The following is a 26,712-nucleotide window of genomic DNA, read 5'->3' as shown; positions in this document are numbered from 1 at the left end:
TAAGATCTAATAAGGCAGAAAAGATAGATAGCATTCCAACGGAATTTCTAGTATCACTGGAAGAAGTGGCAACAAAACGAGTACTGAAGTTGGTATGAGGAATCTGAGACTTTATATAGCAACAGACTTTCAGAGAAATTTCCACGCAGTTCCGAAGAGAACAATAGCAGAATACGGTTGTGTAGTTTTTCCACTGCGCCAAACACTTCCTGGAAAACGTGGTAGCATTAATGGATCATTTCTGCCACGACCTTCACTAAAAATGCCAGTTTTTCTGAACACTCAGCCATGTGGTGCACTCACTCTTGTCACTTTCATTTCTGTCCTAGCCCTCCACCTTTCATGAATTTGGACGAAATGTGCGCTGACGAGCAGGTGCAGTCTCTTTTCAGCTATTTTGAGAACCTGTGAAACAAGTTTCTGGAGTTGAATAGTGCGAAAATGAAATGTGTTCGTAGTTCTGCGAATAATGAAGCTCATTGCTGACAGCTGCTTTCAAGAATTACTGTGTGCTCGTGCATGATATGGAAGGTGGCATTTAAACTAGTCGTAGCTTACGTCCTTAGTCAATGTTTGCATCAGTATATCTCGGTGAGCGAGTCACGCTATCTGGGTCGGTGGACTGCAACGACGCTAATGTTCGACATGTCAAATCTTTAACACAAACGTAACTCTTCTGCTAAGAAACTGAAACTATACATAAATTAAAAAAGAATGTTCCACTTCAGTAGGTACACATATTCTATGAGTATGATAAATAAATCCCTGTTCATTAGCAGTCATTTGCATTGATACAGTGTTATACTTACTGTGCCGTGTGTGTACAACATCCGTGGCGCTGGGTTATCGGTAGTATTTTCCGTGTGTGTGTCTGTGCGCCATTGTGAGAAACTGGATGATGGCTTGCTCGGAGGGGTGCACGTAAGCAGCAGTGGGCGGGATGTGCGAGCGTGCAGCAATGTGAAGAGCTCGAGTTCCGCTATTGCGTTGGAGGTGTGAGCTCTCCGTTGACCAAACATAACTCTAAGGCGGCCGTCTAGCCTGTGGAGTGTTATTGGTGCTATTACGCCGGTTGGAGGTTAGTTATTAATTACTCGACTGTTTGAGGAAGTGAGCCTGCTCGGAGAACAACTGCGTTTCTATATTGTGGACTTTATTACGAGGCCTTTTCTATAACGGGCAGTAATTTTTTTCTTACTTGAAATGTGACCCACTGTATCCTGGTTCCTTTAGGCTCTATTTGGCATTTGTGGTCGTTCCTTCGATAGACAGTTGTGAGAGAAGGCGCTCATTTGTATTTTTCTACCAGATGTTTTTAGCTGGTTTTCTGGACACATACTGGCAATTTGTGGTGAACGTGGATTGTAATTTATATTTTGTTTCCTACTTACCACGTTACTGGGTAGCGAGGCTTGGTTTACTGACTACACAAGCCCACGCTTACTGTTAAAATTTTTATGTAAATACCTGTCTGACGGAATACCTACTCAGTGCTTGCCAGCCTCGTTTTATTTACTGCTGTTTTGTATTTTATTAGGAGAGTGTTTAATACTGCTTATGTAATTCTGTTACAGGACAGATTAGCCATCATTTAATATCTTGTTCATTGATCCCAAGAGAAAACCCGAAAAGGGGTCTCAATGTGTGCTTTAGTTGGTCTTGTGGCTTTTATCAGTCATCTTCAGTAAAGTTAATGCCTTGTAGAGGTACAAGGAAGGAGCCTCCACGAAGATCGTGCAAGGGTCATTATTGACAAAGAGAAGATGAGTTTTAGCACGATTGGGCGTACCCTGGGCGTTAGGAAGAATCCTAGCGGCGAATCCTTCCACCACAAGGACCAAAAAGAACAAAGGCTTTTATCAAATCCAGCCCTTAGAATAATATCCATTAATATAGAAGGTATTTCACCTGATAAAGATGTTTTATTATCTAACATCTGCAAACAAACAGCCTGTGATTCTCTGTTAATTCAAGAGACCCATAGAGGCCCAGAAGACCGAAGACTAAAAGTAAATGGAATGAAACTTATCATTGAAAGACCAAGTATGACATATGGTAGTGCAGTGTTTGCTAAACCTAGTATAAACATCATCTCAGTAGGTTCTACGTCAGGTAACGACATAGAAATCCAGACGGTGGAAATCCAGTCATGTACAGTGACATCCATATAAAAACCACCTAAAGCTAAATTCTGCTGCAAGGAACCAACGAAATTAGTAATCGGCGACGCCACAGTAAATCATGGGGCTACAAGGAAACTGAGAAAAGTCGAGAAGATCTAGAAGATTGGAGTGAACGAATGGGACTGATGTTAATCCATGACCCGAAGCTAACACTATCCTTCAATAGTGGCAGATGACATAGAGGTTATAAGCCAGATAACATCTTCACCAGTGAACATATTGCCCAACATGTAAAGAAGTACGTTACAGACGTAATCCCGCGCACACAACATCGAGCTATTGTTTGTTCAGTTGAAGCAGCTGTGAAACCAGAGCGCGCCTAGCTCAAAAGACAATTTAACTTCAAGAAAGCAAAGTGGGAGAATTTCACACAAGAACTTGATATGGAAGTCCTAAATCTCGACGCATCACCAGAAAGGTATGACGATTTTGTCAATATAGTCCAAGCCATCTCACGTAAACATATCCCGAGAGGATGCAGAACGAACTATATCCCAGGACTCGATGAAGACTCCAAATCGCTGCTGGAGAGAAATGAACAACTATTTGAAATAAATCCACTCTCTGATGAAACAATAAAAACAGATGAGGACCTATTAAATTCCATATCAGTTTCCAGAAGCAGAAAATGGTGTGATTTGGTATCAAACCTAGATATGAAACAGAATAGCCGAAAAGCATGGAAATTGTTGAAGGCCCTCAACAATGAACCCAACCATTACTTCCACTGACCTCTCAAAAAAAAAAAAAAAGGTTCAAATGGCTCTGAGCACTATGGGACTTAACATCTATGGTCATCAGTCCCCTAGAACTTTGAACTACTTAAACCTAACTAACCTAAGGACATCACACAAAACCCAGTGCTGACCTCTCAAAGGTAATCCCTGACCAAATTGCTCATCAATTACTTCTCAATGGCAAGACTAAAGGAAGATCAGAAAAATCTAAATTCATTAGACAGGCAGATGAGAAGGAGTATCTGAACACCCCTTTTACCTTAAAAGGACTGGAAACAGTTTTCACAACTATAAAGAGCAATAAAGCTGCTGGCTCAGGTTCGAATCCTGCCTCGGGCATGGATGTGTGTGATGTCCTTAGGTTACTTAGGTTTAAGTAGTTCTAAGTTCTAGGGGACTGATGACCTCAGAAGTTAAGTCCCATAGTGCTCAGAGCCATTTGAACCATTTGAATAAAGCTACTGGCGTAGACGAAATACGGACGGAACAAATCAAAAAGTTTGGACCTGCGGCAAAATAGTGGATATTAAACCTTATGAACACCTGAATTTCAAAATTGGAAATACCCAAGATCTGGCGTAAAGCCAAGGTAATAGCACTTTCAAAGCCTGGGAAAGAACCAACAGAACCAAAAAGTTTCCGTCCGGTTTCACTCCTTTGTCATTTGTACAAGGTACTGGAAAGGCTGATCCTAAATCGAATATCATACTGATAATGCTCATAAAAGAGCAGTCCGGTTTCCGACTGGGATGGTCTTTCTGTGGACAGATCCTTAATTTGACTCAGCTTATTGAGGATGGGTATAAGAGAGGCGAAATAACAGGTGTGGCTTTCATCGACCTCAAGGCGGCTTATGATACTGTTAACCACAAAAAGCTGCTTAGAAAAGTATACTTAACTACAAAGAATTACCGTCTAGCTCAGATCCTTCAGTGTATGCTGCAAAACGGGAGATACTTTGTCTCTCTCCAAGACAAGAAGAGTCGATGGAGAATGCAGAGAAATGGTCTCCCTCAGGGGAGTGTGCTGTCTCCGCTGTTATATAATATCTACACAAATGACCAGCCAATTAACTCTTCACGTAAGGCATACACGCTGAGGATACAGCACTCGCTGCCCAAGGTGAGACCTTTGAGGAAGTAGAGGTGAAACTGACAACAGCTCTTGAAAATTTGGCCAAGTATTACGATGAAAACCAACTGAAACCGAACCCTGTAAAGACCCAAGTCTGTGCATTCCATCTTAGAAATAGGGAAGCCAAAAGGAAACTGAACATAACTTGGAGAGGAGAACAACTACTCCACTGCGAAACTCCTAAATACCTTGTGGTGAAGATTGACCGTTCCCTCACGTTCAAAGCCCGCTGTTAAGAAACGAGCCTCAAAGTAAAACCGCGGAACAACATCATCCCCAAACTCACACGAACCACCTGGGGTGCCCAGCCAAAAGTGCTTAGAACATCTGCCTTGGCACTATGTTTCACCGCCTCAGAATACGCAGCACCCATCTGGAAAAACTCTGCACATGCTAAACATGTAGATACAGCTCTGAACGAGACAGGACGCATTGTTACAGGTTGCTTTTTACCTACTCCTGTCAATAAGCTGTACCAAATTATGGGTATAGCACCGCCATGAATTAGAAGGCAAGCTGCAACAGAAGTGCAGAAGAAAAAACAAGAAATCGACCCTAGACATCATTTGTTCGGACATGACCCTCAACAAGACTGAGGTAAAGAAAAAGCTTCCTACAGAAAACTATGGCAATTCGCTCATCTCCCAGAACTCGCAGAAAGGAGCTTTGGCGAGAACCCTAGCTGAAGACAATCACATAACGGTCAAGGAGGAAATAGCCGAAGGTTCACACCTGTCATACGTGACCTGGAAGACTTTGAACAGACTGCGAGTTGGGGTGTCAAGGTGCAAAGCCAACCTCAGGAAGTGGGGCTTCAGTAATGAGGAGGAAACTTGTGAGTGTGGTGACGTACAGGACGAACAACATCTGCTAGTCTGCAGGAACGTACCGGCTGCATGCACTATCTGTGATCTTGCTGCAGCCAGTGAAATTGCTGTGATAACCGCCAAATACTGGGCCCGTCAAAAAATATAATCATCTTGCTGCTTGTTTATCTGCTGTTTGTTCGTATATATTATTGAATCTGTGTCATAAATACTACTGTACATATTTAAGTTTGCAAATTTGTTATGTGAATCAATACTTATTTGTTTTCGTAATTATTTTTTGTCCTGGACTCGAAAAAATAGAGAAATGCCTTGTACATCTGTGGAAAACGGTAAATATTTGTGTAAACCAGGTGACCGCTGATTCTAGTAATTCCACGTTACTTGTTGTTAGCTGTTTGCGGAACCAGCCTCCTGTGTAGTAATTATTTTGTGCTTCCAAATTTCTCGAGTGTACTGGCGGATGCAATCGTCGAAGGTAGACGATACTGCAGCAAACAACCTTTCCGCCAACATCAGGTACTGATGGAATTCCATCAGTATCACCTGATGTTGGCGGAACGGTTATTCGCCGAAATGTCGTGGACCTTTGACGATTAAATCCTGCAGTACACGCGACAATCTTGGAAGCATCCTATACGCCGGGAAAGCTTCAGATCGCAAATTATATTGCGTGTTTGTTTGGGATGCCTATCCTCAAGGTTTAGCTATTGCTCTACGTATATTTGATCGTCAACTACCGGTGTCTGGGTACCCGTAATTCACAAAGATTAATTGTTTACCTTAGACTGACGTTTTACGTTTCAGTTGTATATGATACCAGCCAAGGGGCTTTATAATTACTTTCCTTGTACCTATTGTTTTTGATCGGTCATTGTACCGCAAGGCTCACTGTGTTTATAGGCCTTATAGCCTGCCTACCCGCACAGGTGTGTTTGGACGTATGCTTAAGGTCCCTTAAAACAATTGCTAATGGGTATCTTGTATTTGTAACCAAATTTTGTGGAAATCTTAAAGCATCTACTCACAGTGTAAGACTTGTTTGCACGGACACAGATCGCTGACTGTTATTCTATCGCTGACTGTGTTAACCTGCATGTGTCTAAATTTATCAAAGTTTTTTGAGGAGTGAAATTGTGTACACTTGAGATTGGTCAGTGTTGCCATAAGCTAATCTTTAGGTTTGAGGCGTCTTGTTCCTTAATGAAATTTAATTACTTGAAAGGGCTTCACGGTGATGGGCTTTTATCATTGGGCCTTAAGCCGTTTGTGCAGTTGATTTGATTAGATCTGATTCAGACTCAAAAAAACAGATGATTCTCATGGGTGTGGAGCAAGTCGCAAAGTACAACATACACTCCTGGAAATGGAAAAAAGAACACATTGACACCGGTGTTTCAGACCCACCATACTTGCTCCGGACACTGCGAGAGGGCTGTACAAGCAATGATCAGACGCACGGCACAGCGGACACACCAGGAACCGCGGTGTTGGCCGTCGAATGGCGCTAGCTGCGCAGCATTTGTGCACCGCCGCCGTCAGTGTCAGCCAGTTTGCCGTGGCATACGGAGCTCCATCGCAGTCTTTAACACTGGTAGCATGCCGCGACAGCGTGTACGTGAACCGTATGTGCAGTTGACGGACTTTGAGCGAGGGTGTATAGTGGGCATGCGGGAGGCCGGGTGGACGTACCGCCGAATTGCTCAACACGTGGGGCGTGAGGTCTCCACACTACATCGATTCTGTCGCCAGTGGTCGGCGGAAGGTGCACGTGCCCGTCGACCTGGGACCGGACCGCAGCGACGCACGGATGCACGCCAAGACCGTAGGATCCTACGCAGTGCCGTAGGGGACCGCACTGCCACTTCCCAGCAAATTAGGGACACTGTTGCACCTGGGGTATCGGCGAGGACCATTCACAATCGTCTCCATGAAGCTGGGCTACGGTCCCGCACACAGTTAGGCCGTCTTCCGCTCACACCCCAACATCGTGCAACCCGCCTCTAGTGGTGTCGCGACAGGCGTGAATGGAGGGACGAATGGAGACGTGTCGTCTTCTGCGATGAGAGTCGCTTCTGCCTTGGTGCCAATGATGGTCGTATGCGTGTTTTGCGCCGTGCAGGTGAGCGCCACAATCAGGACTGCATACGACCGAGGCACACAGGGCCAATACCCGGCATCATGGAGTGGGGAGCGATCTCCTACACTGGCCGTACACCACTGTGATCGTCGAGGGGACACTGAATAGTGCACTGTACAACCAAACCGTCATCGAACCCATCGCTCTACCATTCCTAGACCGGCAAGGGAACTTGCTGTTCCAACAAGACAATGCACGTCCGCATGTATCCTGTGCCACCCAACGTGCTCTAGAAGGTGTAAGTCAACTACCCTGGCCAGCAAGATCTCCGGATCTGTCCCCCATTGAGCATGTTTGGGACTGGATGAAGCGTCGTCTCACGCGGTCTGCACGTCCAGCACGAACGCTGGTCCAACTGAGGCGCCAGGTGGAAATGGCATGGCAAGCAGTTCCACAGGACTACATCCAGCATCTCTACGATCGTCTCCATGGGATAATAGCAGCCTGCATTGCTGCGAAAGGTGGATATACACTGTACTAATGCCGACATTGTGCATGCTCTGTTGCCCGTGTCTATGTGCCTGTGGTTCTGTCTGTGTGATCATGTGATGTATCTGACCCCAGGAATGTGTCAATAAAGTTTCCCCTTCCTGGGACAATGAATTCACGGTGTTCTTATTTCAATTTCCAGGAGTGTATAAAACATAAAACATTTGAATTTAATACTCACTACCCTAATATTTACCGAATTAATACACTGTTAGAATGAAACATAGTTATGCACTTTTAATAAATTTATCACACTAAGTGTTGTTATTTGTTTGATCAATTGAAATTTTTGATCTTTAATTGTTAACGAGTAATGCCATATGGCAATTAATAATTCTTGCTGTAACTGCATAGTACGTTCAGTTATTTTCATAAGAAAAGTAAGAAGATTTTTTTTGGTCTACCAACGTGGGAGACCTTAAGTTTTTTTTAAAATTAATACCTAGTACCCATGAATTTTAAGAACTGCTGTCGGTACGCAGCTCGTGGTCGTGCGGTAGCGTTCTCGCTTCCCGCGCCCGGGTTCCCAGGTTCGATTCCCGGCGTGGTCATGGAATTTCTCTGCCTTGTGATGACTGGGTGTTGTGTGATGTCCTTAGGTTAGTTAGGTTTAAGTAGTTCTAAGTTCTAGGAGACTGATGACCATAGATGTTAAGTCCCATAGTGCTCAGAGCCATTTGAACCATTTTTGAATTGATGCTAAGCTTTGGGCTTAGCTGCCTTGTATACTAGCCATCAGTGTTCCACCTACTAAATTGCGTATTTTAGTAACTGTCAAGTGTTCAGTTTTTTGATAATAAACTACTGTTTAAGCAAGTACAATTATCATAACCCAGAAAATTACCACTCTACAACCAGCTCCCTATAGGTAGTTCAAAATGTTCAAATGTGCGTGGCTTCCTAAGGGACCAACCTGCAGAGGTCATTGGTCCCTAGACTTACACACTACTTAAACTAACTTATGCTAAGAACAACACATACATCCATGCCCGAGAGGGGACTCAAAGCTCCGGCGTGATGGGTTGGGTTGTTTGGGGGAAGAGACCAAACAGCGAGGTCATCGGTCTCATCTGATTAGGGGAGGACAGGGAAGGAAGTCGGCCGTGCCCTTTCAAAGGAAAGCAGGCGCTGACAGATGTGAAAATTACCGAACTATCAGTTTAATAAGTCACGGCTGCAAAATACTAACGTGAATTCTTTACAGACAAATGGAAAAACTAGTAGAAGCCGACCTAGGGGAAGATCAGTTTGGATTCCGTAGACATATTGGAACACGTGAGGCAATACTGACCTTATGAGTTATCTTAGAAGAAAGATTAAGGAAAGGCAAACCTACATTTCTAGCAATTGTAGACTTAGAGAAAGCTTTTGACAATGTTGACTGGAACACTCTCTTTCAAATTCTGAAGGTGGCAGGGCTAAAATACAGGGAGCGAAAGGCTATTTACAATTTGTATAGAAACCAAATGGCATTTATAAGAGTTGAGGGGCATGAAAGGGAAGCAGTGGTTGGGAAGGGAGTGAGACAGGGTTGTAGCCTCTCCCCGATGTTATTCAATCTGTATATTGAGCAAGCAGTGAAGGAAACAAAAGAAAAATTCGGAGTATGTATTAAAATACATGGAGAAGAAATAAAAACTTTGAGGTTCGCCGATGACATTGTAATTCTCTCAGAGACAGCAAATGACTTGGAAGAGCAGTTGAACGGAATAGATGGTGTCTTGAAAGGAGGATATAAGATGAACATCAACAAAAGCAAAACGAGGATAATGGAATGTAGTCGAATTAAGTCGGGTGATGCTGAGGGAATTAGATTAGGAAATGAGACACTTAAAGTAGTAAAGGAGTTTTGCTATTTGGGGAGCAAAATAACTGGTTGGTTGGTTGGTTGGTTTGGGGAAGGAGACCAGACAGCGTGGTCATCGGTCTCATCGGATTAGGGAAGGATTGGGAAGGAAGTCGGCCGTGTCCTTTCAGAGGAACCATCCCGGCATTTGCCTGGAGTGATTTAGGGAAATCACGGAAAACCTAAATCAGGATGGCCGGACGCGGGATTGAACCGTCGTCCTCCCGAATGCGAGTCCAGTGTCTAACCACTGCGCCACCCCGCTCGGTCAAAATAACTGATGATGGTCGAAGTAGAGAGGATATAAAATGTAGACTGGCAATGGCAAGGAAAGCGTTTCTGAAGAAGAGAAATTTGTTAACATCGAGTATAGATTTAAGTGTCAGGAAGTCGTTTCTGAAAGTATTTGTATGGAGTGTAGCCATGTATGGAAGTGAAACATGGACGATAAATAGTTTAGACAAGAAAAGAATGGAAGCTTTCGAAATGTGGTGCTACAGAAGAATTCTGAAGATTAGGTGGGTAGATCACATAACTAATGAGGAGGTATTGAATAGGATTGGGGAGAAGAGAAGTTTGTGGCACAACTTGACTAGAAGAAGGTTATCGGTTGGTAGGCCATGTTCTGAGGCATCAAGGGATCACCAATTTAGTATTGGAGGGCAGCGTAGAGGGTAAAAATCGTAGAGGGAGACCAAGAGATGAATACACCAAGCAGGTTCAGAAGGATGTAGGTTGCAGTAGGTACTGGGAGATGAAGAAGCTTGCACAGGATAGAGTAGCATGGAGAGCTGCGTCAAACCAGTCTCATAACTGAAGACAACAAGAACAACAACAGGTGATCTATTTGCCACTTCTTATAAATGTTGTAGGCAATATATTAACTCTTACCACACAGATCGCTGCTCGGGGTAGCCGTGTGGTCTAAAAAAGGCGCCTTGCCACGGTTCGTGCCGCTCCTCCTGTCGGAGGTTCGAGTCCTCCCTCGGGCATGGGTGTGTGTGTTGTCCTCAGCGTAAGTTAAGTTAGATTAAGTAGTGTGTAAGACTAGGGACCGATGACCTCAGCAGTTTGGTCCCATAGAACTTACCACAAATTCCCAATTTCTTACCATACAGACCTTGTAAAATAACTGTATCGAGAAACTGTACATGTTTACCGAGAGACATTCTTTCCGTGTGACGTTCATGCATGTAACAGGAACGGGTGGTAGTAGCATAAGTTCCGACTGTGGAACAAAATTACTTTTTTCAGTGATTGGGATATGTTTAATCAGCGAGGGAAAGCAAATTTAGGGGCTCCATCAAACACACATAACCCTGGTTGCATGCAGCACGTTACTGCAGTGACATTGGCTAGCTATCATTACTCGTTCAAATACAGTACAGAAAAGTAAAAATGGTTGCTGTGTATGTATTGCTGCAGAAAAAAGGTGTCATGATGAGGGAATATTAAAATTGTCTCATTTCTGGAAATATCCACCATGACTTGGAGACAGGTTGTATAAAAAGTCTTTAGAGTGCAAGTATAGAAACAGCATGATGATTGGAGACAGGGAACCATGGTGTGCAGGTGTGAGATGGCGGGGTGGGGTTGAACACATATGCCCGTGTATCTGTTTGCACTGGCCTGGGTGTGCACGCACGCACTCATACACGCACACACACACACACACACACACACACACACACACACACACGCACTTCAGAGTGGTGCAGTAGTTTTAGGGAGCACAGTGTGATGAAGGTGTCCATATATCTGTAATCGAATAATGTATGCAGAATGCAGATCTCACTACAAACAGCTAGGAGGCGAGCAGATCCTCGAACAAGTATTTTAAGTTTATGTTGCTCTCAGAGTATTAGCGCCCACATTTAACACCGCTGGTCCCTGTGGCTGTTGAAGTATCACCAGTGGCAAGTATGGGCAGGCCATGAAATAGGCCCTCTCTCTATGTGGTCAATGCTACCTCATCTTGTTTGTGCACTTGTAGGAGCCTCTCCCTCCCCATACTCCACCTCAAAATTAAAATCATCTCCAAAGTGCTGACTGCCGGCTGTGACCTTATATGCAAAGGAACAATAGGAGTGTGTGGTGGCAGCAGCAGCGGCAAGCTCTACTTGTAGAATGTGTGAAGAGCTTATACTAGCCACATCAGCTAGAAGGAAAGAAAAATGGTGCGATCTTATGACGCAGCTCGATATGAAACAAAGTAGTAGAAAGGCATGGCAATTGCTGAAGAACCTTGGAAACGACCCAACAGCTATTCCCTCGGCCATCTCTGATATAACACCCAACCAGATAGCACATCAGTTACTGCTGAATGGCAAAGTTAATAAAAAATCGGTAACTCCAATGATCCAGAGAATTACTGAGAAGAATATCTATATTGGCACACCATTCTCATTGGAAGGATTAGAAACTACAATATGCTCAATGAAGAACAATAAAGCTGCAGGTTTAGATGACTTGAGGACGGAACAGATAAAAATGTTTGGACCAGCAACCAAGAAGTGGATTCTAGATATGATGAACAGTTGTGTCTCAAAATTGCAAATACCAAAGATCTGGAGAAAAACCAAAGTTGTGGCCTTACTGAAACTGGTGAAACAGCCAACAGATGCCAAAACTTTCCTACCCATACCACTCTTATGTCAAATATACAAAATTTGAGAGAGAATGACCCTCAATCGAATATCGGACCAAGTCGATCAAACACTGATCAGAGAACAGTCTGGGTTCCGCCCTGGGAGGTCTTGTTTTGGACACATCTTGAACCTGACACAATACACAGAGGATGGATATGAATGTGGGCAGATCACCGGTGTCGCCTTTGTGGATCTTACTGCTGCATATGACACCATTAATCTCAGGAAAATGTTAACAAAGATCTATGCCATCACGAAAGACTTCCACCTCACACAGTTTATAAGATTCCTGCTACAAAACAGATGTTTCTTTGTCACTCTACAAAACAAGAGGAGCTGGTGGAGAGCACAGAAAATGGTATCCCCCAAGGAAGTGTGCTAGCCCCACTGCTGTTTAGTATTTTCGCTAATGATCGGCCAGTTAATCCTGTCACAAGATCTTTCATTTATGCAGATGACACAGAACTTGCCGCACAAGGTAGAACTTTCGAGGAGGTGGAAGAAAAACTCACAATAAGTCTTGAGCCAATATATAACTACTACAATAGCAAGTACCTGAAGCCAAACCCCTCCAAAACACAAATGAGTGCGTTCCACTTACGAAACAGAGAGGCACGGAGGAAACTGTGAATAACCTGGAGAGGTCAACAGCTGACCCACTGTGACACCCCAAAGTACCTCGGAGTGAAGTTGGACTGGTCCGTCACCTTCAAGGACAACTGTACAGATACAAAAAATAAAGTCAATGCGAGGAACAACATTATTAAGAAACTGACCAGCAACAACTGGGGACCACACCCACAGGTCCTCCACACATCTGCCCTCGCTTTGTACTTCTCTACTGCTGAATATGCAACACCTGTATGGCAGAAATCCAGCCATGCCAAACAGGTAAATTTTGCCCTGAATGAAACAGGACGATTTGTAACCGGCTGCCTGCGGGCAACCCCTGTTGACAAAATCTACCACCTTATGGGCATAGCACCTCCAGACATCCGAAGGAGAACAGCAGCTGAAATGGAAAGAAAGAAGCAGGAGACGGATCAGAGACACCCCATGTTTGGATGCGAACATCAAACACCAAGACTCAAGTTGAGAAAAAGTTTTCTCCGGACAACGCAACCAATCCAGACATTACCTGCAGGCCATAGGATACAACTCTGGCGTAGCTCATCATCAGAGAAATATTGGGACAACCCCAAGGAAGAATTGCTACAGGTCACCATCTCCCATACACTACAATAGACTGAGAACTGGAGTATCTCGCTGCAAGGAGGACATGAAGAAATGGGGATACATCTCAGGGGACGAACTGTGTGAGTGTGGTGAACCCCATCAGTACCTACTCAACTGTAGGAAACTGTCGAAACTTGTGTCCAAGGACGATCTGATTATAGCCAATGGTAAGGCAGTCAGCGCAGCGGAATTCTGGGCAGCACATGGAATATAAATATGCACATATTCTCTGTAATACTTGTAATATATATGTATGATATGCTATGTATGATAAATTATATTTAATATGTTATGTTCTGGACACGTATAAATAAATAAATGTGTGAACTACATAGTAGGCGCAGAAGCTGTTGGCTGTAATTGCCCAACATAATACATGTATAATTGAGACAGTGGGAGAGTCGTTCCTGAATTTTACTAGCTTTCTTAAATAAAGTGTGTACATGTACATTTCAGATCCTATATCTCCCCCCCCTCCCCTTCCCCACTCCTCTGGAAATGATGGTAGCAACAGTGCAGGTATGGGACACTGCTCAGATTGTAACTGAATGATGTATTGTGTCTGCATGAATGTTCCCACCATTAGTTAACATAATCTTATAGGTCTGAGTCCCCTGTATTAGCCTGACAGTGGCATCATTGTTTTTAGGATAATAACAAAGCAAGGACAATTCCCTTAGAGCAAAACATACCAATAGCATATTTGTTGTGCTGTATAGGTAATTGCCAAATATTCAATGTATCGCGCGTCTTTGGGTAGTTATCAGTAAAATTGTAAATAGCCCGAACTGGTAGTCAGATGTTGGAGTATTTGCAGAAGGTGTGTGGCAGGAGCATACTCGTTTCTTTAAATAATGCAGTGTTCAGTGTGTAATACAGTTGTATTTGTTAAAATATTGCATTGTGCTAATTGTTTAATGTAGGATATCACTACATTTGTTAAAATATCACACTACAGAAATTGCGAACCATTTGCAGTCCTGTATTTACGTGTGTATTCTTGAAATTGGAAGAAAATCGATATAACGAATTGTCTCAAAACTGTAAATAGCTGGCCGGCTGGAGTGGCCGTGCGGTTCTCGGCGCTACAGTCTGGAACCGGGCGACCGCTCCGGTCGCAGGTTCGAATCCTGCCTCGGGCATGGATGTGTGTGATGTCCTTAGGTTAGTTAGGTTTAATTAGTTCTAAGTTCTAGGCGACTGATGACCTCAGAAGTTAAGTCGCATAGTGCTCAGAGCCATTTGAACCATTTGTAAATAGCTTCACAGCTTGAGGCACCTGCAGAACATGCCATAAGACACAATACTCTGCTGAAAATGGTAAAAATGGTATTGTAGATATCACGTGAATTTCTTGCTGCTGCTGTTGACTGACTGGATGTACAGATCACAAATACTAAATCCATCTCATTATCCTGCCTTATAAGTGGTGTGGTGGTGGTGGTGGTGGTGGTGGTGATGGGGGGAGGGGGGTGGCAAAAGTAAGGCACTACAAGGAGGTGGGGGGGGGGGCAGCAGGCTGCCATTTATGGATCATAAGTCACGGTAATTAAGATCAGGCTTATATAAACATAACTTGGGAGGCTATTTTTGGGTCATAAGTTAGTTCTTGAAAAAGAAAGTTGTGGCATTAGACAAAAACCATTTGACCATTAAGTAACACTTGTGTAAAGTAGAGCACACATGGACTACTCAGCGACGTTTTTGGATAATAAATTAAGATAATTAAGATGACAATTTAGGGCCGTTAATTAGTTTATAGATAAACAAAAGTAAGAGCCGATGGGAGCCTTTTGTTTCCATTAGGATCATAAATTCCATTGTCTGTTTACATAAGGAGAGGGTGAATCTCGCTGATGAAGTTTTCTCGGATTATCAGCTGAGTCAAGGAGTCGTTTCGAGAAGTCTCCTACTTGTCATCGTCATGCGATGTCTGAAGATGACGGGTTGAAAACTTATCGAAACACTGGCGCAGGACGGTGCCTTGACTCTACTGACAACCCGAGAAAACCTCAAGACCATATTCATCTTATCCTTTACGACTTTTGGTGCGAATATTTGATAATAGAAGAAGAATGGTTTTAACGCGTCTTTGTCTGTCATCTTGAAAGACAAGTTATTACGAAACACAAGTTTCCGGCAAGTTCGTTTGACAAAACTCTACTTCTCGTCGTATTACTTTCCTGCCTCACTGCCGTCGAGCCCGAATCGATACGTCATGTTTTCCGACGCGCTGGCGGGGCGTGAAAGCCATTTCCCAGCCGACAAGTGAACAGCGACGCACGGTCAACAGAGCGTCGGCCGGTGCGTTCTTTCGTGCGCGACTCGATGAAGCGGCGCCGCCAGGTTGAAAACTGCGAGGCCGTCATTTATTAATGGGACCGGCACCGGCGCGTGGCTGACAGTCTCATTAAAAGCGTTCCAGCCACTGAGCCGCAGGTCAATTATACACGTCAGCCGGCCGTCACCCACGCTCACGGAGTAACTTTTTACCGCCACGATTTCACAGGTGTCCCACAGCGCGGGTAACGAATGTGGAGCGTCCGCGTCGCAAGCATGAAAGATGTAACGGGTACATGAATGACAATGTCACGGCCCCGCTACTCTCCGTTACGCTTGAGGAAAAGAAGGGAAAAACAGAGTCAATAGTCTGCTGGCGGCCAGTTCTCTTGAAAAGAGAAAAGGATTTTACGAATGGTATGTCAAAAACAATATTTACGACTTTCCAACAGAGACCGTCTTACAGAGATTTTCCTTGATTATACGAGGTGCGACAGTAAAGTAAGGAGACTGATGTGAAAAAAATGTTGCTTACCGTTTTAGTCATGTTTAGTGTTGTCTCCTTCAAAGTAGTTCCCTTCTGATTGCACACACTTTTTCGTGCGCTTCTGCCATTGATGGTACCATCTCTGGAACTCATCTTCTGTAATATCCTCCAAGACCTTCGTCACAGCTTTTTGGACATCTTGTGTTGTTTGAAAATGGTGTCCCTTGACCGCCGTTTTGACTCTCGGAAATAGAAAAAAGTCACACAGAGCGATATCAGGTGAATAAGGTGGCTGTGGTAGTACTGAAATTTGTCTTGAGATTAAAAATTGCTGTACTGACAGAGCAGTGTGGGATAGCGCATTATCGTAATGTAGAATCCAGTTATCAGCAATGTTGGCACGGACACGAAGAACTCTTTTACGAAATCTTTCTAAAATATCTTTGTAGTAATACTGGTTAACTGTTTGTCCAGGAGGCACCCACTCTTTATGAACAATTCCCTTGGAATCAATGAAGCACACAAGCATGCATTTCACTTTTGACTTTGAGATGCGAGCCTTTTTTGGTCCGGGTGATCCCTTTGAGTACCATTGCGAACTTTGGCGTTTTGTCTCTGGATCGTACTGAAAAAAGTAACTTTCTTCACCAGTGATAACACGGCTCAACAATTCGGGATTGATTTCCATTTGCTCTAACAGATCGGCTGACACATTTTTCCCTGTTTCTCGCTGTTGTGGTGTGAGATTTTTGGGGACAATTTTGGCACATCATCAGTTATTATTAGATCATCAGTTATTATTAGACGAACCGCTTCTTGATTGATGTTCAGTTCTTCTGCAATCATTTTCACGGATAATCTTCGATCAGATCGTACGAGATCACGCACCGTGGCCAAGTTGACATCCGTCCGTGAGGTTGATGGTCGTCCACTGCAGTCTTCATCTTCAACATTCGTTCTGCCTTCAATAAACACTTTATGCCAAAGAAAAACTTGAGCTCTTGACATAACCTCATCTCCAAAAGCCTTCTGAAGCTTACCGTAAGTTGTCATCGCGTTTTCACCCAATTTAACGCAAAAAGAAATGGCATGCCATTGCCCAATATTATGCAGTTCCATTTCCGTGACGAGAGAAACGAACACGTGTTAACTTATTACAGCACAACTCATGACTGAGCAGTTTCATCGATGTGCTGCTTGGGCTAGAAGCAGATTATAGAGCAAGGTCAAAGATATTGTGCCTACGCAAGCCTGCAGAGATGACACATCTTGCAAAGAAAATCAGACTCATTACTTTATTGTCGCACCTCGTATATTTACCATCAACATGACCCACAGTTAATTTGCTACGACACTACTAAAGTGCCAGTCAAGGACAAATCAGTTACCAACAAGTATTTCTGTTTCCTTTCACATCCATGCTGGCTGTAATAATGTGTACTAAACTGAGCGACCTTGTTCTATGAATTCTTACTGCCTTTACTGCCTCTTTTGCTTCATTCACTTGAGCTATTAATTGGTCAGTCTGAACAGTATGACTATTCCTTTTCGTTTCAGAAGGAGGTCAGCTGGGAATTGTGAAGAAAATTTGGTGCAGTACAAAGAGTGCTGCTAGTATCGTCAGGTTTGCTGAATAGCTTCATAATAGTAATAACGCTTCGCGGTATGGTTGGGGCGACAGGTATCTCTGTGAGTAATCAGAACTACAGTCGTAAGTCAGAGACCCAGTTCTTCCGTCCCCTCCGCCGTTCGGAATGCTCGTCACTGAGGTTGTTCGCTAATGTCCTCTTTGCCTCAGTTGACCCGCGAGTGGTTGTCTGACGAAGGGTTATTCGCAACTGTACTATATATCGACAGGAGGACTGTACCAGCCACAGGGACGCTCCATGATGGTGATGAGTGAAAGAGAAGAGTCAAAGTGGATAAATGAGTAAATGTTAGAATACGAATCCTATCTTTCGAGGTTCAAACTTGATTATATAAGGGCCAGTCAAATTAAAACTTGACAGATGGGAAAGAAGTTCGAGGGTCATTCAATAAGTAAAGCTCCACATTTTTTTTTAGAAAAAGGCTGTTAATATACATAGAAAAACGTCCTTGTTGGTGCTTCACATTTGATGTTTGTTCTGTGCGCCGCTGAAGTTTCGAACCGTTCTGGCAGATTGCAGAGCCGTAATACAGTGTCACACTTGCTAGGTGGTAGCCTTTAAATCGGCCGCGGTCCGATAGTATACGACGGACCCGCGTGTCGCCACTGTCAGTGATTGCAGACCGAGCGCCGCCACACGGCAGGTCTAGAGATACTTCCTAGCACTCGCCCCAGTTGTACAGCCGACGTTGCTAGCAATGGTTCACTGACAAATTGCCGGCCGAAGTGGCCGCGCGGTTCTGGCACTGCAGTCTGGAACCGCGAGACCGCTACGGTCGCAGGTTCGAATCCTGCCTCGGGCGTGGATGTGTGTGATGTACTTAGGTTAGTTAGGTTTAACTAGTTCTAAGTTCTAGGGGACTAATGACCTTAGCAGTTGAGTCCCATAGTGCTCAGAGCCAACTGACAAATTACGCTCTCATTTGCCGAGACGATAGTTAGCATAGCCTTCAGCTACGTCATTTGCTACGTCCTAGCAAGGCGCCTTTATCCTTTGCTATTTATCTTGTGAAGCATGTACCGTCAAGAGAGATGTTCACCAATTGTGGATTAAAGTGAAGTATTCTACCAGTTATCTCCTGTTTTGCTAGTCTTATTTCTCTGACCTGTTCCAGACCTCACGCCAGCCTGCGTGAGTTTAAACGCGTGCCTTTCGGCTACTGGTCATATTGGATTGGCTGTCTGTCCAGTCCACTACACAGGCAGCAGCAGTTTGAGGCGTAAATTCAGTGAGGGACGAGGTGTTCCATTAGGAATGATATTCTGGGGAGCATCACACAACGCTCTCTCTCTGTGCCAGATCCACATTGCATTTATGCATAATCGCGACTGCAGTGGCGTCTAGGTGAGTTCTATATCAGATGCAGTTAGTGGAGCTTTTATGGTTCGTTATTTTTCTCTGTTGGGTGGTACAGAATAACGATGATAGCATGTTAGACTGATAGATGTGAACGGATGTAGATCAGCTTAGGACATAAGTATCTGTATCTGGTTTGGAGACGCACCACAATGCGTGCATTTCCACTGAATGGTCAAAACATGGTCCTGTTGCACTAACTCAGGTCGTTCTGTTTCTACATGGGTCGCAGAAGGCGGTGGATGTGGCTTTCTCCGACTTCTGCTCAGTTCGGAGTTAAATCGGAGCGATCACATGCACCAAGCTGTAGAAATGCGATCAGCTGCAAGATGCTTAGGGGCTGACTGAAACCTCACTGGAATTTTACTGTAGCAGACAGGTTCGGGAAAGGTATCTCATTTCAAGGCATGAGAGAGGGAGAAATATGATTCACTTGTGGCTGTCATCCAACACAGGTATCTGCTTGAATGGAAAAACTTGATTCCAAATAATGGAGATCATTTCTAGCAGATAGCGTAACACTAGACATCTGAAAAGCTAGTGTACATTTTCTTACGACTGCAATCAGCATATCATCTACTGCTACTGTTTGTGATCTTCTCAATCAGTCATCGCCTATAAGTCAGTGGATATATCGCAGAACCTCTGATACGGCATCGAGTCAGAATACGTTACAAGTACTATAGAAATATCTAGCTGGGGGGGGGGGGGGAGGGGTGAGATGAAGTCGCAATACTGCTTACATATCACGTACCTCAGCCGAATCACTTTCAAAATTCAGTGACTTTATCACGAGCTTGCATCGAACGCTATGTGTAACTGGAGTTCTGGTGTGATAATACACCTTCCTACGATCACTGTCTCGGTATTTGTCCGGAAAAACCATTTCATTGAGAGGTAATGTCGTACATCAATTTATAAAGCCTGTCTGCAGAAAGAAAGAAAAGGTGGATTCTTCTTCGATACAGGTGGCATCAGTAATTCAGCAGGTAAATTCGTTAAGAGCCAATCATAATGTTCGAAAAAATGGCTCTGAGCACTATGGGACTCAACTGCTGTGGTCATAAGTCCCCTAGAACTTAGAACAACTTAAACCTAACTAACCTAAGGACATCACACACATCCATGCCCGAGGCAGGATTCGAACCTGCGACCGTAGCGGTCGTGCGGTTCCAGACTGTAGCGCCTTTAACCGCTCGGCCACTCCGGCCGGCCATAATGCTCGATTCAGTCACAAGAAAACCTTTGTGATGGGCTATAGGAGCCTCTATATAGGGGTGGGAACGTTTTTGTGTGTTCAAAACAGGAAGGGTAACACGAGATGGACAAGGCATCACATTAGGACTGCTGGGAAGAGTGTATTCGATGTTATTCTGCGCTATTTTCGTAAACAGATTCTGTTAGCTTAAGAATTTCCGTACATACAAGCTGAGATACCACAAAAACTCCTACAAAAGCACACGATAAGTATTTCTGTGACACTATGCAATTTACTAGAGTTCGACTTGGTTATTATTTTAGATAGCCATGTGGCTTCAGTATAACATTGAAAACGTTGCTAGATGCGGTTGCAATGGTGTGTAGCTACGCGCAACGATGCGTCAGCCACACAACACGCACGGTCCATTATCGCTACGGAGAAAGCAGCATGTGCTATTCTGGAATGGATCTCTACAGCGTCGCTCGGCAATAATCTCTTTACCAGACAGCAGGTAGAGCGAGGGTAACTGTGAATACACGTGCACACTGTCCACCTTGGAGCGTCCGAACTCTGTAAATAAGTCTTTGCTCCCGTCCAGTAGCGTCATCGACGAAAGAGATTTCGCCAACTCATGCATGTGAGACCCAAACAGACATCTGTGTGTCACTTCACGGAGTGTGTTGGTGCATACCGACTTCAGGGAGTGTGTGTGGCAGCCTCCTGTGTGCTCCAATGGACAGAGGGAAGTGGATGGCATCCGTGTACGTTCTTTGGTGTCTGTTGCATTATTTTGCGAGCAATTTGGACACTTTACGAGTACTGAGTGTGTCTACACATCAGTGTACTGCACAATTTAGGAGGAGTCTGCTTATCAATACTGAAATTATTTCGGTAAATTACGAGTTGTTTGCATGTCTGCAGAGCATTATTTAGGAGTAGTTTACAGGTCTGTGGGCTGTGTGGCGTGAACCCAAGCACGTGTTTTGTATCAGTGTGATAAGTATACTCCCTCACTAAATAAATTGTTCCAAAATAAATAAATAAAGTACACTCCTTTCTCTCTCCAGCAGCCCAGCACATGTTGAGTCCTCTCCTAGCCATTTCCTAGGATGAGGTTGCGGTCAGGTGACATATGTTAGGGAAGGTAGCCCAAGTGACCTATCTTTCCACGATTTTCTTAAGCTGTCAGAGGTAACCATGGTGTGATGCATTATCCTGTTGGAATTTAAGCTTCCCAATATTTTTCTGGGGGATGTGATGGTCGGGTGACTTAGGTTAGCGGAGGTAACCTTCCTTTGCAGCCATTTTGTTGGGTTAGTAGAGGTGTATTGCATTGTGCTGATGGAATCTGAACTTCCCGTTATCTTTTCCGCCCAAATCCGCCATCTTGGATGACGTCAAGCAATGTTGCCAAGTCTACATGCCACCATCTTGGATGACGTTATCACCGCCATCTTGGATACATCCGGCAACAATGCAGAGTGGACCAGAACACAGGTTGCTCCATTACTGCCACTTATCAGAAAAGTCATAGTCTTCTGGGACTGTAAAGGCGTCATTCTCGTGGGTGTGATGCGAAGAGGGTGAACCATTAATTCAGAGGTATAGATGAAGACTATGAATAAAGTCAAAAATCGTTTCCGCTGTGTTCGATCAGACAGTAACCCAGCAGAAATCCTGCTCCAACACACTAATGCATGCCAACACACAAGTCTGAGAACAAGGGTACACATGGCCAAATAGGCTTGGACACCATTGCCTCATCCACCCTACAGTCCAAACCTGGCACCCTCAGACTTATATCTCTTTGGGCTGCTTGAAGATTCTCTACAGGGAACACACTTTGAAGATGTCGAGAGTGTAGGTCATACAGTAAAAACATGGCTACGCCTACAGGACAACAGCTTTTACCAGCAGCGAATACATGCTCTTCCATAAAGTTGGTGTACGGCCATAGAACGTGATGGGGACTACATAGGAAAATAGGACTTGGACAAGACATGTTGATGTGTATTGTCACCAAATTCTGTCTCTTAACAATAAATATGTTCTGAGAAAAAAGTGTGGGCGTTACTTATTGAACGATCCTCGTAAGGAAAATCTTTATTACTTCAAAAGTAATCTCTGTAATTGTTAATACATTAATTCCACTGTGAGACCAGATGATCAAAACCTTCATGGAAAAATGTTTGTGGATACGTACAGAAGAATGATTGTACCCAGGCATGCAGCTCTTCATCTGAAGCAAACCTATGGCCACGAATGTCTTTCTTGAGCGTTCCAAAACAACAATAGGGACTGTTTGGAGGACGTCTAAGTGCTTCCCCGCAAAACGTCTGCAGCGTAGTCGAAACACCCATGGCAACACGTGGGCCCAGAGACATTTTAACAATGTTGCTCTGACTACGCTACAGAAGTTTTCTGGGAGACCCATACACATCCTCCATAAAGGCTCGATCTCTCCTCAGGTACTCTACGTATTTCTGGACCAGTGAAGAATGTCATTTGTGGCAGTAGATTTGCTTCGGAAAGAGAGGTGTACGCCCGGGGCCGATCAAGATTCCAATGGCAACACCAAACATTTCTCCCTTGAAGGCGCTGACCACCGTCGTTCACAGTGGGGATAAATTTATTAGTAGTTATGGCGATTACTTTTTAAAATAATAAACAGTTTACTTACCGCTCGAACAGTCCACGGGTATACTGCCGGTTCATAGTGTCCAACGGGCACAATATTTCGGCGATGAGACATGTCGCCATCGTCAGGTGTACTGACGAACTGAGCTCCTGAGGGCGCGCGGCCGATATAAATCCCCTCCCCCCGCGGGCCGCTCACTTCGCCGTCCGCGCCCGCGCGCCGGCGGTCGCGAAGACGTGGCCGTCGGAAACTGTCGTAGCGTCGATGTGCTGCTACGTCCTCCCTGGTCGCCAGTTCGCTATCGAAATTCGCACCAGGGAAGATCTTATCAACCGAGATTGTGGCTACAATCTCAGCAAGGCTTGGGACCCGGCATTGAATGTAATTAAGAAGACTGTTGATATACTTTCCGGGATGTGAGGTCGTGGTCCAAGAACTTTTCTGCTCCTTACGTTTCGTCCAGGACTGCGCTGGACTTCCTCAGAGGCGCTGCTCCGCTGAGTCTTGCCGACTGACTGGTCGGGTGTCTGAGAGCGACTTATATATTGTGAGAAAGGGGTGCGTGGTTCAGGTGACACGTGATGAGCAGTGATAATCCATAGCATAGATAAGGTTGACTATCGATTACCACCTTGTCAAAGATAAAAATTGTTAGCAATTTTGTAGAGCCGCTGTCCATATATCGCTAAGTTTCATAGCCTCCTCTTCCCTGTTAAAATTATCGTGATGTTTATAAATTTCGATAGCTCCTCTATAAAGCCATGGATAGTAATTTAACGTTGTAGATAAAACTTCGGTATCCGAAAAATTCACTTTGTGGTTGCCTGGTTGAAGAGCATGTTCCGCTACAGCTGACTTTTCTATTTTTCCAAGTCGACAAAGACTTTTATGCCCTTTCAACGTTAAATTACTATCCACGGCTTTATAGAGAAGCTATCGAAATTTATAAACATCACGATAATTTTAATAGGAAAGAGGAGGCTATGAAACTTAGCGATGTATGGACAGTGGCTCTACAAAATTGCTAACAATTTTTATCTTTGACAAGGTGGTAATCGATAGTCAACCTTATCTTTGCTATGGATTATCACTGCTCATCACGTGTCACCTGAACCACGCCGCCCTTTCTCACAATATATAAGTCGCTCTCAGACACCCGCTCATCTTCACGACGTCGCGGAATACCTCTGCTCCGTGACCTCTTCCAGACAACCGCCCGCACCTTTTACGAACGTGCTGGCCGGTCGCACAGCGTTCAAATCCGGACGCTGGGCCGCAAACTACCGCGCAGCGTCACCACCCGCTGCCCACACCTGCTCGCTGCACAGCTAGCTCTGCAGAACTGTGCTGAGGAGACACCCAAGAAGACAATCCACATATGAAGACGCAACACCAACATGCATGGGAGGCAAAGCACTAACTGCTGTGAACTCCATCACACATCGGAGGATAAGTTATCTCCGTGCAGATCCACACGAGGCGCCGACCAGTCAGTCGGCAAGACTCAGCGGAGCAGCGCCTCTGAGGAAGTCCAGCGCAGTTCTGGACGAAACGTAAGGAGCAGAAAAGTTCTTGGACCACGACCTCACATCCCGGAAAGTATATCAACAGCCATGTCACCCGGTCGTGAAAGCCTTCATTCTATAATTAAGAAGACTCTCAGCAAGAAGTACGAACTGGTGACCAGGGAGGACGTAGCAGCACATCGACGCTACGACAGATACCGACGCTGACGTCTTCGCGACCGTCGGCGCGCGGGCGCGGACGGCGAAGAGAGCGGCCCGCGGGGGGAGGGGATTATATCGGCCGCCCACCCTCAGGAGCTCAGTTCGTCAGCGCACCTGATGATGGCGACATGTCTGATCGCCGAAATATTGTGCCCGTTGGACACTATGAACTGGCAGTATACCCGTGGACAGTTCGAGCAACAAATACGCCGGGAGAAACTGAAGAATCACAGTTTACTTACTGTTTTAGCATCTGTATCGTTTTTATTTGAGTGCACCTTACGCGATTTCATATTTGACTTACAGCTTCTTTAATATCCGGCAAGGAAAGTTTAATTGTAGTTAAAAAAGTTTTCAGATTTTAAGTAAAAACGTCCTTTCTATTGAAGTCTTACTCCTTACTCCTGAAGTGTTACGCCTAGCCCAACCTACAATTTTTCCAAGTCGACAAAGACTTTTATGCCCTTTCAACGTTAAATTACTATCCACGGCTTTATAGAGAAGCTATCGAAATTTATAAACATCACGATAATTTTAATAGGAAAGAGGAGGCTATGAAACTTAGCGATGTATGGACAGTGGCTCTACAAAATTGCTAACAATTTTTATCTTTGACAAGGTGGTAATCGATAGTCAACCTTATCTTTGCTATGGATTATCACTGCTCATCACGTGTCACCTGAACCATGCCGCCCTTTCTCACAACATATAAGTCGCTCTCAGACACCCGCTCATCTTCACGACGTCGCGGAATACCTCTGCTCCGTGACCTCTTCCAGACAACCGCCCGCGCCCTGGGCGCAAGATCGGGCTGGACGGAGGATGATCTAGAGTTTCCAATCGAAAAGATGTGATGAGATCTTTGGTTTGATTCCCACATGCGGACGGGCATTGTCTTGCAGCAAAACGATGCCCTTGCTCAACTTCCATGGACTGTTGCCTTGATTCTGGTGTGACGTAGGCCACCCATGTTTCATCGCCCGTAACAAGAAGGCTGCCTGAATAAAATTTTACGAAACCCAGCCTAACCTAACCTAAATTTCCAAAACTTTCACTAAACCAAACCATTTTACCTTTCACCTTACCTTACCTTCATTACATTTTTGGGGGACTGATGACCTTCGCTGTTTAGTCCCCCTTAAACATCCCAACAACCACCACCACCATTACATTTTACAGACTGCCTTAGCCAGATTCGTTACGGGAAAACCTATTGACTGCGAGTGCTGGCACTGTGTTCTGCTTTTATGGGCGATGTGGCAATATCTGGAGCATTCCTGAGGAGGGCGGAAAAGACGCCCTGGTGGAACTTGAGCGACTTCTGGGAGCACCGGCATGCCATAGGAGCGGAGCTCACGAGAAAGATAGGACGAGGCGCCTACGTCACAGCACGTGATACTGCGGGTTTTACACGAGTGCCGGCAGCAGTCTCTGACCAGGAGCGAGTAACTATTTCAGACGAGATTAATAATTCTTGAATGCGTATTTAAATGCAGGCCAATTCTAGACAGCGCAAGACAAAATTAAGACCTTTAGTGGGTACTTCTTCCATTACAAACTGATTTCTCGTGGGTCCTGCACAAGTCGAGCGTGCACGAAGTGTGACCAACAGGCCAGCCAGTCACAAGTTCGTTGTAAGGCCCCGACAGGACTGAGTGACGTCAGATGGCATGAAGGGTAGGCGCCACATTCAAAATTCTGCTCCCATCTCCTTACAAACAGCTAGCACCCGTCTTAGTTTCCATTCTGTCGATCCATCATATCGATGCGGATGTGGCACTGGAAGATGATCATTAACATGTAGAGAAAGCATACGAAAAGCTACATTATTAAATAGTAAAATAAAATTATAACATGATAAAATATCGTAGTAAAATAATAAAACTTTTAGAAAAAATTACGCCTGTGGGATTTTTTTTTTTTTTTTTTTTTTTTTTTTACGAGCCTTTGTTTCCGTTCGATATCCAAAACTCGCCTCCATTCCCTACAGCATACTCCAGATCTAAGTTAAAAGGTAATGGACAAAACAGTCTACACCACATTTTTATTTAGCTTTAATTACCGGTTTTGCTCATATTAGGGTATATTCACATTTCAGTACAGGAGACCTGTTACTACGTTCCAATGTAACGAC

General features: G+C 44.5%; 1 protein-coding gene across 1 annotated transcript in view; it reads right to left on the bottom strand.

Moving 5' to 3' along the window:
• LOC126191244 (putative gustatory receptor 28b) overlaps window positions 1-22,976 on the bottom strand; it is a 116,369-nt gene extending 93,393 nt beyond the window's left edge. Inside the window, exon 1 of the mRNA XM_049932054.1 lies at window positions 22,894-22,976. Within this exon, the coding sequence (XP_049788011.1) occupies window positions 22,894-22,965 (72 nt within the window). The 5' untranslated portion in view covers window positions 22,966-22,976. The remainder of the gene's footprint in view (window positions 1-22,893) is intronic.
• Between the last annotated feature and the right edge of the window lie 3,736 nt (window positions 22,977-26,712).

Source organism: Schistocerca cancellata, chromosome 6 (assembly GCF_023864275.1).
Source record: "Schistocerca cancellata isolate TAMUIC-IGC-003103 chromosome 6, iqSchCanc2.1, whole genome shotgun sequence".
In the NCBI taxonomy this organism is placed as follows: Eukaryota; Metazoa; Arthropoda; class Insecta; order Orthoptera; family Acrididae; genus Schistocerca; species Schistocerca cancellata.
The sequence above is the reverse complement of the archived record's forward strand: the minus strand, read 5'-3'. Positions and strand labels throughout refer to the sequence as shown.